Raw genomic sequence first — 19014 nt, 5'->3', positions numbered from 1 at the left:
AACAGCCAAAATAAAGGCAACTAGTGAAAGGAGACCGGGTCAGAGGAGCTGTTGGATGGAAGCCAGGCTGAAGGAGAAAGCCTAAGATGAGATGTATGTTAGTTACTGTTTTTGAATTGCTAAGAAAACTAAGCCTCAGGAAGAACTGGACTGTAAACTATTCACAGCTCTCTCTGTTAGAAAAGGAAGAAATAAAATCTATTTAATTAAAAAATACATATCTAAATGTAACCCAGAAAAAAAAAAGCTGCTGGGATTTGTAAACAAACTGTAAGCTGCTGGTGAGTACAATGTCTAAGAATGGGGAAAATATACAAACTCAAAGAATAGCTAGTCTTTGTGCCCCAACTACATTCCATTAATAATAATAATAATAATAATTCTGGAATATTTCATTGTTGCCTTTACTGACAAGAATTCTTTGCACAACATTTTTATTGTAGAATGGGAGATAGGTGGTCTAAAACCGGCATTAAGGAGCAAAAAGGAACTCTCAGGGAAAGAAACTTGAATGGCAAACCCGTATCTTATATGTGAGTTACACTTCAAGAAAATTCCCTGAAGGATTGTCTAGGATCTTCTACCACACAGACAGGTGCTGTAAGCATGGCCAAGTCATGGCTGGTAAACCGGACTCAGCTTGCAGGACAAGTTCTCCTTCCTCGCTCAGTGTGACCCAGAAAGTGCATCACTGCCACATCTGTGGAAGCAGAGGTACTGTGGTGAGGCTCTGACAGCTGGGAGCTCCTTTTGTATCTGTGTGGCCCTCAAGGCAGGTTCCAAATCAGCCTTTCATCACCTATCACAACAGTAACTGAGCCTTCTTATCTATGGAGTTACAGAGTATTTTTGTGCCATTTACTTTTACCACACGGATGTTGCCCTTCATGGCTACATTTCTCTTCTGGTTTTCATACAGAAATTGAGACACTCGGTTGTTCAGGATTGGCTATATGCTAATCAGCATCTCTCAATTCATTTTCACCTTAAGTTCATTTGTGTCTGTATTTGGGCGTGTAAACTTGAAGACATCCCTATTCTTCTGGGAGATCACTTATATGAGTTAATGGCAAAATCCTTAAGTGCTGTTATTTCTCAACATTGTCTCAGAGATTGTCTCTTTGGCTTTTCTGGATATTAAGAAAAATGTCTTCAGAGACATGTGTAATTAATTTTAATTAACGTTCACATTGTACTGATCTGAAATGGCATGCCTTGATAGAAAATGTTAGTCATTGCAGTTAACTCATAGCAGATGGTCAGTTTCTTTAAAATATATGATTTACAGAGCCTTTAGTAGAGCTTTCTTATAAGAAAAATCATGCATATAGTCAAACCAGACGTTGTGGAATTGCAAGTGTTTAAAATGGCAAACTAAGAGTAGGTCAGAGAAGCAGAATATAGCCAGTGGAGCTGCAGATTGAATAAGCAAAGGATATCTATGGAGTTTTATTCGAGGCTATCTTTGTTGTGCATGCGTTTGGTGTATCTGGATTCTGTTATTTTCTCCTTATTTTAAGTAACTAAGTATGAAGCTCATTTTCAATCAAAGATACCTCAGAATTCATTCTTTTGCATTTATTGTGAAATAAAATTGGGCCAGTTTGCATTTGGTTCCAGATTTTGTGTTGATTTTAAATTTTGCTTGCATCCTCCTAAAAAGATGAGAGATTCACCAACAGTCATTTCAGGTGTTTCAAATCCCTGTAAAGGAGGACAGTCCTTGACCTGTCAGCCTATGAGTAGTTCCACTTGCTTCAGTGTCACTGTTTAAGTTATGTGTGCTTTGTGTTCTTTGCAGGATTAGAGATAAATTGTCCTATAGGCACAATCCTAAAATTTCAGTAATATTCTCATTCTCTAATTCCTGTTCTGTCTCCTACTATAAATCAATAGGGAGGTTTAGGGGGAAGAACAAATGCTTTTGCATTTAATCTTGGTTTGTATTTTCTCTCTCTCTCCAAAAAAAAAAAAAAAAAAAAAAAGAAAAAGAAAAAAAAAAGAAAGAAAAAGCAAAAAAAACCAACACCTGCACATACAGTACAGCTTTGTCTACTGAAATGTTCCAGATCCAACTCAGTCTGAAAGCTGTCTGTGCATACAGTTAGTGTGTGGATATGCATTTATTTATATGCATGCATATCAACAGGATTTGTAATGTGTATAGACTGGTTACCTTTAACATCTTTCCAAGCTTGTTGGAGATAAATATTTAACCTTATCTTGGTTTTAAGGAGTTGCAAGAACTGCTACATGTCTTGAGATACAGCGCTTGTTCGGATAGCAAGCAGTGTCGGTGCACAGCTGCTGTGGAACTCTGTTGGTATTGCCTCCATTACAGCAGGTATCCAGAAAGTTCTTAGTGATTTTCAGCCCTCTATTATTCCACTGTTGGGCCTGGTTCCTGTAGCTCTGCTATTGCATAGGCAATGGAACCCTCCCTGAGCAGTGCTGACAAGCCTAGGCTAGGACTGGTGGGACAGGAATCTCAGTAACTCACCACTGGACTCACTTTCCAGCCTTACTGCCACTACTCTGTTTCCTATGGAATGCTTTCAGATCTCTTAATCCATTACTGCCTTTTCTTGCTAGGACTCTTCTGCAGTGGGAGGAGCTAAAGGGGTTAAGGCCGCCGTGCAGCCTTACTTGGAGCACTGCGTTTGGTTTGGGCACCTTTAGACCAATTGGCTGCTCATCACCAGAAGCAGTGCTTTGATTTGTCTGCAATGCACATCCTGAGGTATATGTATTTGGAGTGTGACAAAACCTGCAGATAATAAATTGTAATCTTTTATATTTTTCCCTCTTGGGATCTATTTTCAAGTACTACACAGGATATTTAGTTATGAACTCTGCAGAAGGAAGCAGTATAGTTAGATGTGGTACATGCATGCAGCTTTGCACACAGCTCCCTTGTTTGAGTGCTCAAACTTAAAAAATGTTAAATGTCCAAGGGAAATGTGGCATGCAAATTTTACTGCTAGGCATATTCACATTTATTGTATTGCATCTGTTTGTTTCTACAGTCCCTTAAAGTTGCCTGAATATCAACAAAACTTGTATTTTTGAGAGTTCCTTTTTTCTTCTTGGTATCCTGTATTATATCACTCTTTAAAGTATGTAGCTGCTATGGAGATGACAATGAGAGCATGATCTCATTGTATTCCATATGGAACAAGTAGGTAAGGATTGAGTAGTAACTGTTTCTGTGCCATTATCTTTAGCAATTTTTAAAAGTAGAAGAGAGAACAAAACAGAAAATTTGAATTGTTTTCAAGAATGTTTTTACAGCTTTCCATGAGATGCCAGTGGATTCCTAATGAGTAAAACATGTTAATGGTATGGGTTTTTTTGGTAAGATTCTGCTAGTAAAAGGACAAGCTCTCTTCAGGAGTTGCTTTGGCTTTTCTTTTTTCCTTTGAAATGCTCCTGTGCCTGTCAGCCTTTCTGGAAGAGAAAGACAAAGAAGTCTAAGGGCAAGGAGGCTGTTTTGGGAGGCACTGTCCATTTACCCGCACTGATGCAAGCTTTGTGTGCCCTTTTGCTCCTCATTTACTCTGTGAAGCAGAAACCTGTGTTCTTCTGTAGTGGTCATGGAGCACTCAGATATTGCAGTGAGAGGCCTCAGAGGGCCAGAGGCCAGACCCAGAATCTTGCTCATCAGGTGTCCCTATGCCTAGGAAGGCTCTTCATATGATGACAGGGAGCGCAGGACTGCCAGCTCCCATCTGTTCAAAGCACTCAGCTAAAATTCCCTCTCACACAGCTATGCTTGCTGTAGCAAGTCACAAAATGCCAAGAAGTTTAATATATGTCATGACAATCCTGAAAAAATGTTTTCATAAGCTGGTGTCATGTTGTTTTGCTCTTGCAGATAAGTATTTTTGGAACTTCCCTATCACTATATTTTACAGTCTTTCTGTATTTTATTGTTATTTTTAGTCTTCTGAGGCTATCCTGTTACCATTTTAGCTTCCCTTTCTCTTCATTTTCCTTCCTTTTCCTTATAGCTGCTTAGTTATCTCAGCCAAAAAACTTATCTCAGTAGACGTTTCTCCTAACAATAAATTAAGACACTTTTTCTTTAGTGATTTCGTATTGATCTTTTTTTGTTTGTTTTCATTCAGTATTTTATTCTGTAAATCTTGACTCAGAGTTCCACAGATCAATTAAGATTCAAGTGTTTTATCATCACTTCAAGGTAACGGAATCTGAAGAGGTTGTCCAGGCCATTCTTTGCATTAAGGCAGAATAAGTGCATTTGGAGCCAAAGAAGTAAATGGTTTGATTTCAAATTTCTAATCAATAAAAGATACGTAGAGCTTTCAATCATTCCTTCTGCCGGTGGCTGTGTCCAAGCTGTGGGATGTGACCTGTTAGTGCCTCTCTGCCTCTTTGTGCACTGTCTGGTTGTCCTAGGAGGGAAATGCAGGCATGCTGCCCTGCCTGGCAGAGGTGCCTGAGTCTGTCCTTGGTTTGAGTCAGCAGTACATCTTCAGGTGTATTCCAGAAGCATGAAGGTGAAATCCCACCAGCTCCTGAATGCTACAGAAATCTGTCCGGGCAGTGATGATAATAATAATCTCCAAGTCCTATAAGGTATTCACTCTTTTTTTCCTCAAAATATGTGGCAGGAATCACATCTTTTGTTGCATAACGGAGCTATAAGAACCCCTTGTCTCTTTGAAGCTCTCTTTGAAGCTTGAATAATCTCTCTGAGTCCTCCTTGCTGCCCTTCGCTCCCCCCTCTGCATAGCTTGCTAAGGAAAGAAAACAGTCTGGTTGCAATGGAAGATCGATTCCTGTGCAGCTTTTAAGATCTGGCAAAATGTGGTTTCATAACCTTTGTCTGCAAAGCTTGTGGCCTTTCCTAAAAAGACTGTTGGCTGACAAATTTATAGCAAATCTGGTCGGTATATAGACTATGAATTCGGAAACTAATGGCTAAACCGTAAGGGGAAAATCTGCTCTATTTATTGGAGAATTTACAAGTACCACCTTCCTACATATAATGTATTTTTCCTTCTTTCTCTTTTCTTCCATTATGTGATTCCCTATTCCTAATGCTTATATTTATCTAGTTCCATTAATTACCTGCAGTAGGTATTATTTAAACACATCCTAGTTTTCGTATGATTGTGGCAGACTTTAGAGGAATTCTTAAAAAATTCTAATTGTCATGGTATTTTTTTCCCATTTTACTGACGGTGTCTGAAAGTCAAAAGGACCTAGCATGGGAAAAAGTTGCATCCTTAGTTATTCTGATATTTATTGGTTACAGCAGTAATCAGCTTCAAAATACAGCTTTGTTGGAATGTCTTCTGTGTTTGTCCTCTGTATCACAACAGTTTTACTTTTCCTAAATGTGCCTCATTTTGGAAACAAAAGCTGGAAAATTGATTTGAAGCAGTTTCACAGTGCTTTCAGATAATTGTTATTTCCAGAGCTGTGTTGAAGCATTGTAAGATATTTTTAAGTACTCCATGTAATTATTAAGCAAGCACCTGTCTCATAAATGCCATTGTCCGAAACAACTACCAAGTTATTTCTGATCCCAAAGGATTTTTTGTTAATATGCTGTGTGCGTGATACAAAGAAGTAAAATTCTGATTTTACAGTGTGCTGCTCTCTGTCCTAGGAATGTTTACAAGGATTACCGTTTCCTTGAACTAGCCTGTGACTCCCAAGAAGAGGTGGATAGCTGGAAGGCATCTCTGCTACGAGCCGGTGTCTATCCTGATAAATCCTCAGTAAGTTCTATAGCTCACTCGGTTTCAGTAGCTGCTCTTTTTGAGTCAGAAAACCAATTGCATCATTTGGGAGAACAGAACATCTGCAGATATCTCAAGAAATTGTAGCCTTTTCATTGGCCTCTGAGGAAGTAATTGGTTAATATTCATAATGAAATACTTTACAGTTAATTTGTGTGTCAGACATCAATTCAAAAAAAAAAAAGTTCCAAAATGTCATTCATTGGAACAGTTTAGTAAAAGCATTCAGCAAAGTGAGGTTTTCTGTGCTTCGTTGCTTCTATGAATATCTTCTAAAGAAAATAAGCTTATTCCTGCAAGCTCTGTATTACAGAACTGACAGAAGCATTTGAGGCAATCACGTGTATTTATTTTACTGAATCATTGCATGTTTTTGTGCATGGAACACATGCTAAACCTTTCCAAACACAGTTTTACTGTGCTAATCATGTGAAGCAAATTGAACAGGAAACAGCAAGAAAAACAGCCTCTAAATTAAACAGAAAAGACAAAAAAAGGAAAATGCTGGGAAATGGAATATGCCCAACTACCATTTTGTACTTTTTGGACATTGTCATTTTGTGTTTTGTCATTTACATAAGTCTGGGACAAGGGAGTTGGCTCAGCTCCTGAAGTCCAGCTCCCTCAAGTGCCTGCGTAGCTGAGGCCCTGGTGAGGCACTGGAGCATCAGAGGCCTGCAGCATCAGAACAAAACCTTGGCACTGAGCAGTGAGGCTGCTTTAAGACCATTGAGATTATGGCTACTCTGTTTTATAGTTAAGGTTTCAATTTTAAAAGGCCTTTATTACCCATGACAAACCTACAGTAACCACAACTTTTTCTCAGTAGTGTCAGAGCTTCCATGGGATTCAATCAGTATTGGGATTTTCTTCTTTTTTTGTTTTGTCCTGTGCTCTGTGCTTGACTAGTTTGAATTGACAAATTCTTCAGTATTTCAATATTCACTAAATTCTTTCAGTATTCACTAAAGACTCTCTAATGCATAGCTCATCTTTCTAGAGTAATTTTCGCATGGATACCTTCAGAGGAGAATCTATTCTGAGAAATGATGCTTTGACTTTGGTGGAATTTGTTCCTATTCCTGCTTGTTTTCCATGACAAGGGCAGGTCCCTTGAGCCCCGGGTCTTGTGATGTCTTCCATTTTCATCATCTTCCTCATACTTCCCTTGTTTTTGTGATACCTGTACATCTTCCTCTATAATCCTCTCTGCATCTCTTCCTGCTGCTATTTACATGCGCAGGAAACGCTCCCTGTACTCTGTGTAAACACTGTCGAGGCTACCAACAAAAGCCAAATCAGAATACTTGAACTGTGGGATTCTCCAGTTATTGTAGAAATGACCAGTGATTATAATAACAGTGTTGGTTTTTTTTTAATAGGTCAGACAGAAATTCAGCAGGAGACCTACCAAATATCTGGCACTCGTTTTTAAATATTCTTAATGACTTTCCAGTAGGGTGCCTGTCCCCGTAAATTAGCTCTTATCTAGGACTACCAGAAGTCATGTTACAAGGATTAGTTATAAGAGGTTATCTAATACATTCCTACTTTCAAAATACTGCATCGTTTTGATTTTTTGCTCAGGTTATGGTGTCAAACCAGCCAATTGAATCTGCCATGTTTGCCATATTCTTCATATACCTGATCCTTTATTGATAAAAAAGGCACAATGGCTGGATTTCTAAACTTATGTTCTGTCTCTTTGTTTTTCCTATCTCCCTAAAAATATTTTATATTCAAAATAGGTTTTCTGAAGAACCCTTTTTTTTTTAAAGTTTGTCTGTTGAAGGAATCTCAGAAACAAGATTGAAAGTCGTCTTTAAAAGACAAAGTTAGGAGGCAGTCAAAACTCAGTTGTTGTCTGGGCTGGAATCACCTTTACATCACAAAAAAAGAGTGAATATTGTTGTTCCAAACCCTCCAGTTTGAAATTCATGCTGTAGCTCATCAAACTGTGCAGGAAGGATCCTTCATGCTACTCTAATCTTGCAGAGTATTTTCTTCCTACTACGACTACGACTGTAGGTTCAAATGTGTAATGAAAGTCTGCAGTTAAAGTTCTATATTTTATAAAGCAAAAGCTACAGCACTCAGGGCACATTGGGAACTTCGACAGAACTTTCATTATAATCATATGCACACTCCTCAGTTCTGCACCTTTGCCTGGCAACATAAAATAGTTTTTGAGATGCCCACCAGTCTTTTACTCTTCTTCAAAGATTGAGAGACCTCATTTTCATGCAAGAAATGCTGTTAGGAAATGGCAGCAAGTTGTGTTTGCTTCAGTCTTTCTTAACAGCTTCACAGTCCCGCAGTTAAAAATGCAAAGAGGTACCCCAGCCCCTTCAGAGGATGACCTTCTCATTCTTTTTCATGTGCAAGTTGCAGCTGGTAACTTTGAATATCCAAGACTTTGGCACCAGAAGTAGAAAAATTGCTGCTTAGAAATGAAAAATAGATTAATAGTGCTGTAAACCTGGAGTGCTGCAGTGGTGAGGCTGGCCTGCTTTCTGTAACTGCCAGAGGAGCGTGCACAGCCTGGAATCTGAAGTTAAGCTGTGTGCTTTCATTAACAGCTCTGCTGCTCACATACGGGAATGCTGATATAAAGCCCAACGCATTGGCCCCTACTTGGTTTACTTCTGCAATGAAAGGAATAGTAGGAATTTGTCACTGAATTAAAGAGATTTGCTTCAAGTTCTCACCAGGAGCAAATCTCTCAACTAAGAATATTTGTTTTTCTGTTGTTTTTCTAGTAGTACTACTTAAAATTGAATGATGACAGTGGTAATGGGGCTTGGTACTTACCACTACTGCTATGAAGTACTACTTTAATACCCTAAGCAAAGTCTAAGGTTGTTGACATTTTGTTTTTGTGCCTAAACAAAACTCATTAAACCATCTAACACCCCGTTCCTCCATTTTCTTGCTTCCTTTTGCCTGCGTTCTCCATCCCTCAGTGAGTGCAGATGTACATTCACGTATTCATTCACTTGTTAGCTATCTTTAACCACCCTTCAGAGTTTTTCTTTGAGCCCCTGAATTCTTTTGGACTTTTCCAGGTCACCTCCCTCCCCAGAGATTTGCGTTTCTCAGGACGTGAGCTTTGACAGCCACCCAGATAGCAATGAATCAGTGTTTTTAGTATTCCAACCCATATGCAAGGCAGCTTGCTTGATATAAATCACACTGTGGCCAATTCACTTTGAAACAGGATATCCATTTACCAGCTGACTTTACTGCTGGGTTTCTGTATTGAGGCATCCAAACCTCCTTTTCTAAAAAATGGCTACAACTTTGTGACTAACCTTTCCAGACTGTATTTCTCAACTCGGCTGGTGTTTATTTTGGCCAGCTTCCCACTGGATAATATACACTGTTCATGCCAGCTCATGGCAAAACTTGTAATTAAAAGAAAAGAAAAGAAAGCACAGATGTTCATCGTAAGCTGTTCAGCACACTTTACCTGGCTGGCACCAACCATCCATTCCCGTTCCCCTTTCCCTAATGCCATCTCCTCCTTACTTTCATTACTAGTCTAAACGTACAATATTTGCTTTTTAAAAGCACTGGATCGTGAAACTTTCCATTCATTGGCATGTTGCAGGGAGTGGCTGTCGTGAAAGGGTAAGCAGACATATTTAGTGGTTGCTTTGCGTACTGGAAGCTCAGTATTACCGATGCACGAAAATCCCTCTGGCTTTGGTCCCATCCCTAGATCATTTTGAGCCTCGTTTCCCTCACCCTTGTTTTAGTGTCCACCGACTTCCCTGGAGCTGCTCCTAATTTACACTGGAGGAAGCAAAAGTAGAATCTGAAAGTTTGCGTAGAGAGGAAATTTTGAAAAGCAGTGTGAATTTACAGCTTCACTGACCATTTCAGATCCTTCGTGAATGTCCTGTGCTCCTCAGGAAGCTGTCTGACTAAAGGATTCTGTGAATGTACTTTGAGTCAGTTCATTTGGTTTGAGCTACTTCCAGAACTGCACAAGTTAGACTGAATGTATGTAAAATGTATGTATCTAATATTTCTTTTTTCCTCTTCCCTCCCTGCTGCATCCTGCAAAGGGGAATAACAGAGTAAGTTCTTTGTGCTTTTACAAAATCCTTTTGTATCCTGACTCAAGGGTTTTGTCATAAAAATCACTTTATCTTCTATTTCACACAATTGTTGCCTGCATACTCCTACGAGGAAACTCCTAGCTTCTTTCTAAGAGGAAATGTAGGTACAAAAATGTCTTCTATGAAACTATGAACAGATCTTTGTATTTTAATTTTGCAGAAGGTGATATGTTAAATGATGCCGAGTGTTGTTTTTTAAGGCAGTTCAGTGAGAATGATACTATAAAACAGTATTGGGTCCGAAGATTATGAAGGTACAGTAATAAAGACCTTCTGAGGAAAGGTTGCTACAGTCTGATGAAACTCATTACAGCTGGATTTTTTGACCATACATCAAAGCTCGTATTAATGGGCAGTTATAAAAACCCGGCACTAAAGTCTTAAATAACAGATTTGCTGGCGTTGTTGGCTAAGCTGAACTAGATCAGTGTAGTGGCTTTGAAGGTGCCTTAAAATGGATGGAGGAGGGTGGGGTCAACATTTGACTTGGCTTCTAGACCCTTGATGTGTTCCAGCTGGACAGCAGCAGAAGGGTGTGGGGTGTAGAGAGGGAGAACTGAAATATGCATGGTAGATTTTTAAAACTGAGCAGCACATAAAAAGATAGTTTTGCTGATGCTGATCTGATAAACTAATAATTAAGTAGTTCCCAGGGTTTGTACTTTTTCTGCCATTTTTACTTAACTTAAGAATGAAAATTTCACATCTCACACTTTGGAACATGATGCAAAGAGATTTTGTCATGCTACAGAAAGAATTTACACGGCTTTTGCATTTTTTTTCTTTCCTCTTTTGACACATTAACCCTTAGGAGGATGTATCTGGAGCATCAAAGGATGCTTCATAGCAAATGTTGAAACTGTCCCTTGAAATATTGCTTGTAGTATCTCACTGTGAGCTTCTAACATTTCTTGGCTATTTGGGAAAGACCCAGGTGCACTTAAAATTGCCTGAAGATGTGGGAATTTGTCTGCTTTTAATTTTGATATTTTTATCACTTTTTGTCTGCTGCTGTCTCCATAGTAACTGGGCTCAGAAGCACCAAAAATGTGTTTTATTGGCTTGCCTGTTGGGTGGTGAAGGGTTAAGAATTGATGGCATAGAGAGAGGGACTGTATGCAGGAGTTGGTGTGAAATGTAAATGTTAACTGTGTACACTGAAATATCAAGGTAATGTTTATAATGTTGCTTTACGATATGCTGACTTAAGGCTTTGCTGCTATGCTGGGTACTGAGCTGATCTCCTGATGAGAGGAGTTAGACTGTAGATGCTCTGTCAAGTGAGATGGGGCACCAGAGATCTGTTGGCGCTGCCAGAAACAGGGGTCAGGATGCATGTGGACAAGCACTGTTCTCCAGTGACCTGAGCTATGGGGCACCTCCAGGGAGGGAGGACCAGTAGTAGTGTCTGACGTGGAGTTCAGTTGCTAGCAAAAGATAGGATAGATTTAAGCAGGTATAGGAGAAACCTGTGAGATTTGAGGCTTGTTGGATCTGTTAGCTTTCCTTATGCTGTGAGCAATGGGTGATTTTTGCTGTACGTTCGCAGAAATTCCCCCATTGGCCTTGGGATGTCAGCCAGAAGGTAATTCCAAAACAAATCTCCATGACAGCCATCCTCATCTTTCCCTTGGAACCCAGATCCTGGTGAGGATCATCGAATCCTCATCTGTGTCCCCTCCCTTCTTTCACATGAGTTGCTCATACTCAGGGAGCTGGAGCTAGATGATCTTAAAGGTCCCTTGCAGCCCAAGCCATTCTATGATTCTGTGATTTTAGGAGGTTATGAATCCCAGTTAGGCAGGCAGAACTAACTGCAGCTGCCTGTAGTGGCTCAAAGCCTGCAGACATCTTGAGACTTCTGTACCTAGTTGTATGGAAAATGAAGTGGGTGCACCTGAGAGGCGGTAACAGAGTCTGAGATGTGGCTGGGAGAAAGGAGGAGCTGCAGACTGTAGATCCCAGGGTTTTCAAACCTGCAGAATCCTTCCTTACTGTCCTGGTATGGATTTACTTGGGTACCTAGCAAGGCTTTAAAATTCCTCTTATTATTACCTGCTAGGGCTTTCACACTGTCTCATGTCACGTGGAAAGATTCCGTAACCGCCCACACAACCTGAATGGGTACTGCCCTTAGCTTTGCCTCTTAAATTTGCAAAGTAAAAATAAACATTGGAGTAATGAGGTCCTAAGAAAAAGCAGGGGGAGGGAAAAGAAGAGGGTTTATGGTCATCAGTGGACTACTAATCATTGTTATTTTTACTTTTTATTGTTGCACAATCATTACTGTAAGTGAGATTTCTCACATGGTTAAAAATAAATATATCTTCAAAGCTTTGTTGGATAAGATCTGTAAAAGGGGTCGTTTAGAATGAGGTAATGGAGACCTACCTCATTCAGCAAGCACATGTTGGCAAGCCACGTCTTACTAAAGTTAAAACTGAACTCTGCTCTGCAGTCCTGTGCAGAAGCAGGATGAGAGGAGCGTTGTGCCAAGCTGCACAGAGCGCTGGGAAGCTGCTTGTAGCTTCGGTCCAGATGCTGAAGACACTGACTCAGTGTCTTAATCCATCTTTGTGAATTCGCTTCCTCCCCCGTGCATTTTCATCACTCTTGTTGTTTAAAAACAAAAGCAAAAAACAGCAGCCCTCCAGATCCTGCTGTTTGAAAATAACAACAGCAACAAAGCCTACAATATTCTCACATAGGCAGTTTTCTGTACGTGCCCAACGTTGTTAGGTTAGAAGATTTACTAGGTGCTGTGTCCTACTGAAATTCTCATCCCAAACCCCATAGGCTGAGCTAGCAAAAATAAAACACACACACACAAAATTTGCATCTTGGTTAGTGGAATTGTCTCAGTGTGGATAACACTGAGCATACGAGCATTCACCGAATACAAAGTCACTTAGTAGAATTTAGTTTGAATTTTCTCCTGAGGAAAACAGAATTTCCTTTGAAAAGAAAAGGAAAATAATCTCGCTGCCAGGTCAGTTTGCATGTTATTGCTTAAAATACTTCTTGGTGACATATTAATTGCTTAGTTTCAAGTCTCTTTTTTTGGGAGGGGGAGGGGAAAGGGATGGGAGTAGTTATACCGAACCCAGATTCCAGATCAGCTACTTCATTAAGAAGACCAGATGTCCTACTCCCTCTCGAGACAGCCCTGGAAAGTGGGAACTTAGAGTGAGTGAAGTCAGGGTACTCATCCTACCTAAGTGTATGACAACAGCTCTCAGTTCATCTATTTCATGCCTGGCTATTGACGTTTCTACGCAGGTACTGCGCCAGAAGCCACGTGCATCTTTGCAACAGGGCTGTGATGCTTGTTTTACCAAATCCAGCTGTGTTTCTGAAGTGTCTGCACTTACCTGCAAATCACGCTCTGACTCTGGCCATGGTAATGTTCCCAGCCAGGCTCAAACTGAGAGTCGGTGCCTCTGCTCCCAGACTGCTGAGGGTGGTGTTCGAGTTAAGGTCCTAAGCTAAAAAAAGTAAGGACTCGCTTGTGTTTGTTGTGTAGCAGCAGGCTGAACAGCAACTTGTGCTGATGTGTCAGAGGGAAAGCAGCGTAGATGGAAATGAAAACTGTGCATTTACTGTTTTGTTTTTGTTGGTTTGTTTTTTTTTAACTTAAAAAAACAACACCCAGACAACTATATTCTAGGAAAGGAAGGCACTGAATTCTAGGAAAAGAAGAATCCACTTCAGTTATGACTAAAATTGGCTCCAGGCCAAGGAGGTTTAAAAATAACTTTCAAATGAAAGAAGTGTTATAATACTTTTTAAAGCGGGAAAAATGCCATAATTTTATAGACGGTGCTTCAGTCATTGCTTCAAACAGATGAATTGAGTTTTACAATGAAGTGACGGCGTGACGGAGCAGAGCAGTGCGTGCATGCGCGTCCCCACAGGGTCAGCAGCAGTCCAAAGCAGAGGGAGGAAAGGAAATGGCTGTTTGTCAGTGCCTTCCGTGCTGCCTTACGCTTTCATGAATGCGAAAACACCCCTCCATAAAAATCATCCTTCTAAGTATTTACTACTTCAAACCAAACCTAGAGGCACTCCTGTTCCCTGAAACACAGAGCAGCCCTCTTTTATATTCTCTAAGAGTAAAATAATTGTTGGCACAAGAGACTTAAAAACGTACAAGGGAGAGAGAGATCCAGAGCATTGCATCAGTTGCACTGACTGTAACAAGATGCAGCCTTGCTAACTGAAGGATTTCAGAACCAGTCCCAGCAAACTGGTAACTGCCTGTGTCAGGGGTCAGCCGTTCAATAGCTGTCACAGTTTTACATTTCTGCTATTAAACAAACCTGCTGACATTAAGCAAGCTCCAGGAAATTTAGAATGGAGCAGATTTTTTTTATTATTATTATGTTTGCAATGTCTTCGTGGTGGGCTCTTTGCTTTCCATGAGACACCTGCACCTTGAAAATATTTTTAAATTCTCATTTTTTATGGTGCAGCTCATTTTTGCACCACTTCCACTCTAATGAAGGATTTTATTGAAGCTGTACCGGAAGGTGAAAACTTTCTGGCTGTGAAGTTTCAGATGATGGAGTGTGGAGTGTCAGCCATGTTCTGGACATGAATTGCTATTGAAAAGAGAGGGAGATCCGCCCTGGGGAAGGCAGTAAAGAAAGCCAACTCCTGCAGATCCTTTCCTAGAACTGGTCAATGAGTGCTAAGAGTTGGCTGGCACAGGAGGGTGCTTCTGGGCTGTGCTGCACTACTCAGACCTACAGAGATCCTTGAGACTGCAGGCTGGGTGTCTGTGCCCCCAGGTCTCAGGACAGCCATAGCTGGAAGGTCGCGTTGCCTCCAAACCCCTTTAGTGCAGCTCCACCGTGTCACCCATGTGCAAAACTGAACAGAAAGGGAAACGCACTCAGATATCACGAGACTTGAGCAATTTTTTTTGTTGTTCTCCAAGTCAGTTCCTGCACAAAAAACTACTCCTGAGTAGCAGTTTTTAAAAAAAGTAATTGGGTCTAAATAAAAATGTGAGTTTTTTCTGCCAAAAATGTCACCGGAGTAACTTCCATAGCATTTACAGTGTAGCAGGAAATGTAGTCATTGGACAGGAGGGTGGAGGGCAGCTGGTAAACAGCCAGATCCTTCTTTTTCTCTCACTTGTAAGAGAAAACAAGACCATTAAGAGAAACTGAATGCTGTTTTTTCTCATTCTGTTTTGGACAAAAGCAAAGACATGCAATGTCTATTCTGATGCATGGTTTTATCCTGGATTTGTTTAGCTTACCCTACCTTTCTTTTGGTGGAGGTAGGGTTATAATTACTGTCCACATGGAGTCAATTTCACACGATGCTTTGTGTGTGAAATTCCCTGTTCTGAAATTTCATTCTTTCCTCACAGCACTCATGATGTCATTTGTTCCTGTTCTGTGGTCACCCCTCCTGCACCTGTGTCCCAGTTCCATTGTGGCCTTTCATTGACCAGTGTGTTCTCTGTTCTTCACAGTTTGATGGATTTGGAGAACATTTGCTATTCTAACTGTGCTGATTCTGGAGAACTGAGTTTTGACCCTAGGAAAAGCTGGCTGTGGACACTTGTGGTATTTGATTTTTGGTTCTCTTCCACTTTGGTGCCTCACCTACTGTTGTTCCTGGTCCCAAAGTGGAGAAACAAATCATCTTACTTGGTTCACCTTTACCTTCTTTCATTCTTTTTAAACCTAACATTTCCTAATCAAATTACTTGTAATTCAAAGAGAGGATGATGCATCACTGAATATTGCACTCAGTTCAAATGACGTATGTGAAATTATCTGGCTGGATGAAAGCTCTGTGATGCGTAGACAGAAAGTTCCCACGAGCTGTTACACAAGGTGTTGGGCTGCACTGGACCTTTTCATTAGCAGAAAATGAAACTTTTCAGTCATCTTTATTTGTCACAGTATTCTCTTGAGCTGTTCAGTGAGTAGGGGCTCTGTACCTGCTGCTCCTCAGCTGAGGGCTTCAACCCAGGGAATGATCTGACTCTATGAACAAGGACACCAGCAAGCAACCTCGAATGCATAGGTGTCTATAGCTTACCTTTATCTGTCGGGTTTCTTTTCTTCTGGATCAATGGCTTCCAATTCAGGGCTCACTGCTAGTTTCAATGTTAAAGCTTAGGAAGTTAACCAAGAGCAAAATGCAGCATTGTGTGCAGTCCTCAACAGTGTCTTGCTCTTGGTATGGTGGAAATCATGGGCCCTTGCTTTAGGACACTTGTCATCTCCAAGAGTTTGAAAACATAACTCTTTTTCTTTATGGTCTCTGTTATATACTGCTGTGTAGAATAAAAACCAATGAGTGGATGCATATGCTCAGAAACAATTAAACTGCAACCAGCATTGGTAGCAAAAAGACTGGAACATGAGTGAAAACTGGGCATGGTGAAGTCAATTGTAAAGCTCCCATCAATGTCTGGAGGGTTAGCATTTCATCTGCTGTGACTGAACGTGTTCTGCTTCATCCTGTAAGTTTTTAGTGGAATGCTGTTTTTTTCCCTGCTTACTGTAGTCTGGTGAGTGTTCTGCTAAAATCCTCCTTTCCTAGAACCAGTCCTGGTGTTGTCCAACTGGGACTGTGATTTCTGCCCCATGTTGCATTTCTCTTATTTAGTTCCATCTTATTCGTACAGTTTCTTTTGTAAGTCACAGCATGATGCCTCTCCAGCAGCTGTTGTTAATATTGTGAATAGATACTATTTGTCTAGAAGCTGCAGTTGTGGACCCAGATCCCATTTTACAAATGTAAAATAAAAACGTGGTTCCTGGCTTGTAAAGCTTACAGTCAAAGAATGACAGGAGAGAATCAGTGGATAATTACTGAACATTGTCCTGTCTGCATTTTGGGTTAGAGGTTTGTCACTAGCCATTGAGATCTGTGGAAATTGATAGTCTCAGAACAAACTACCTGTTTGTCACTGGTCTGACTAGCAGGCGATGTAGGCTTTAAGATTATTATATGATTAAGGAATTCTGTAGAGCAGCAGCATAATTTCTTTCTACAGGACTTGTCTCTTCAAGCCTAAGAAGGCACTATTTCTGGTGTTTGGAGCAGGTTTGGCAAAACATCTTTGTCTTTGCTCTTTAAAAATACCTCACTCCTATATCATCTGCATATACAGTGATGAATTTAAGAATCAACAATGATGGATTAATCCTAATTTGATTTCAGTTAATTTGAGTGTCCCCTTAGCTGGGGAACCAGAAGCATCTCAGCTTAAAGTAAGACTGGAAATTTGCTCAAGCAGTTTTGTTAGGTCACTTGTTGAAGTCTTTAAAGTCAGTAATCGTTATTAACTAACCTAGGTGTGTATGAGACTCTTCATCCTTTTGCTGGTTTAATGAAGAGTAGAAAGAAAAACTGTGGGGAACTGTTTGAAACGATTTTACCTGAGTCAAGAGGGTGTGTGTGTGTGCGCATCCTGAGAGGTTTGGTGTGTTTGCTCAGATATGCTGAATGTATTTGCTTTACGTGTACAAGTGCCAACATTTTCCTGTCGCAATTCAGATCTTTTTGGATGATACCCCACTGGGGAACTGCATGTATTTCCAGGCATCTGTGTCTAGAATAATCTGTGGTTATTCCTTCTGTGTCTGGATCTCTTGACTGTTGATACTCGTGTGTAATTGTTAAAGTTCCTGATTAATTGTCTACCAGCACCATGACAGTTAAGCAACAGAATTCAGATTATGATGAAGCACTTAAATACACATCTTTTCTCTGGTAAGGCTCAGGAGCGCTGCCGCTCCATGTAAGATGAAAGGATGCAGCACTTCTCAGTGTCACCTATCCCACTTCTGTGAGTTTTGATAAAAAGTTCTTTCCACCTGTGCTCTTTCTGGCTTCATCTTCCCTTTTGGATGATGGACTGGTTTAACGGGACTAAAAGATGCTCCTATTTTCAAGAGTTCCTTTCATCGTGCGTCTGCATTTTCTCTGTGCAAAGCTTGTGCTTTGTCAGTACTGATAGCCTTTAGGCTGATCCTTCATAGCTTTTAAGCAATATTTTTCATCATGTATTTCTTCACGCAGAGGAGTATTAAGCTATCTCCCAGAGTTTACAGTTAGTCACAGATACCTGAAAGATGGTCACAAATGCCCTATTCACTCAAAGCATGGAAAATTACAATTCAAATATCAGTGAAGCTACCTCTTTTGTTTCTGTGCATTTTGGTAAAAACACTCCTTTACTATGGTAACTCCACAGCCCCTTGGGAATTACCCTGTAATGCTTCCAACCTTCCTTTTTTTTTTCTTGACAAGTTTCTGGCTATATCCTGGAAAACTTCTGGAGTCTGCTATGGATCTATAGCAGCTGAAAATATGGGAGCAGCATAACCTGAAATAAAATCCATAAAGGAATTTTACATTGGGCAGGCGAAGCTTCCAGTGCAAACCAAAACGTTCACATTCACACTCAATAAGCTAAAAACTCCTTATGGGGAGAGGTAAAATGAGTCTGTCCTGGGCATCTGCAACAATTAAGAAGCTTTGCTACAGAGTGTGAGCTCTGCTTGACACAGAATATATGTGCTTTAGTTAATATTCCTACCTGGAATCTCCAACAGTAGTTTTTAGTCAGTCCAAATTCAGGCGGCACAGTGTTCAGCTCTGATCATTTGTCTGGAAACCACTGCAATCTCTTATTTTTCTGAGCCTATGTTAAGTTACTTTAAAATCTCTTTGCTGGAAGATATGCTTAAAAACACGTAACACGCTTCTAAAATGTTGTGATAATTAAAAAAGAAGAAAGAAAAAAAAAAAAAAAAAAAGATGAAAAAAATGCTCATAGCCAAAGAAGTTTTACATTGGAATTGAAATCCAGCCATCCAGCCTTTCTTTTGCTAGAGTACTATTTCTTGCACAGCCTGCTGCATGTCTGATAACATATTCCAGACAGGCTGTGCATGCAGAGAGCTTTTCATTCAGTTTCTTTGGGCGTAGTACAGCAAGATATTTCGGTCCAAAGCGCATAGTTATAAAAGATGCAGAATGTACTGAAATCCAGGCATCTATGTATCTTGAGAGTACGACTGCATGCAATCGACGGAGAAGCACTCTCCAAAGCTGTAAGGAAAAGCATTCTTTTCATGTTTCTT

At 40.3% G+C, this 19014-nt stretch overlaps 1 protein-coding gene across 4 annotated transcripts in view; it reads left to right on the top strand.

Moving 5' to 3' along the window:
• DNM3 (dynamin 3) overlaps positions 1 to 19014 on the top strand; it is a gene marked incomplete at both ends in the record, with an annotated part of 166979 nt that overhangs the window by 107567 nt on the left and 40398 nt on the right. For 2 of the 4 annotated variants that reach the window (XM_079535787.1, XM_079535789.1), the window contains 2 exons: positions 5639 to 5750; positions 9842 to 9853. In XM_079535787.1, coding sequence (XP_079391913.1) covers positions 5639 to 5750; positions 9842 to 9853 — 124 coding nt within the window. The remainder of the gene's footprint in view (positions 1 to 5638; positions 5751 to 9841; positions 9854 to 19014) is intronic. The other 2 variants (XM_079535790.1, XM_079535788.1) reach the window with 1 other exon arrangement.

Source organism: Tetrao urogallus, assembly GCF_951394365.1.
Source record: "Tetrao urogallus genome assembly, chromosome: 5".
In the NCBI taxonomy this organism is placed as follows: Eukaryota; Metazoa; Chordata; class Aves; order Galliformes; family Phasianidae; genus Tetrao; species Tetrao urogallus.
The sequence above is the reverse complement of the archived record's forward strand: the minus strand, read 5'-3'. Positions and strand labels throughout refer to the sequence as shown.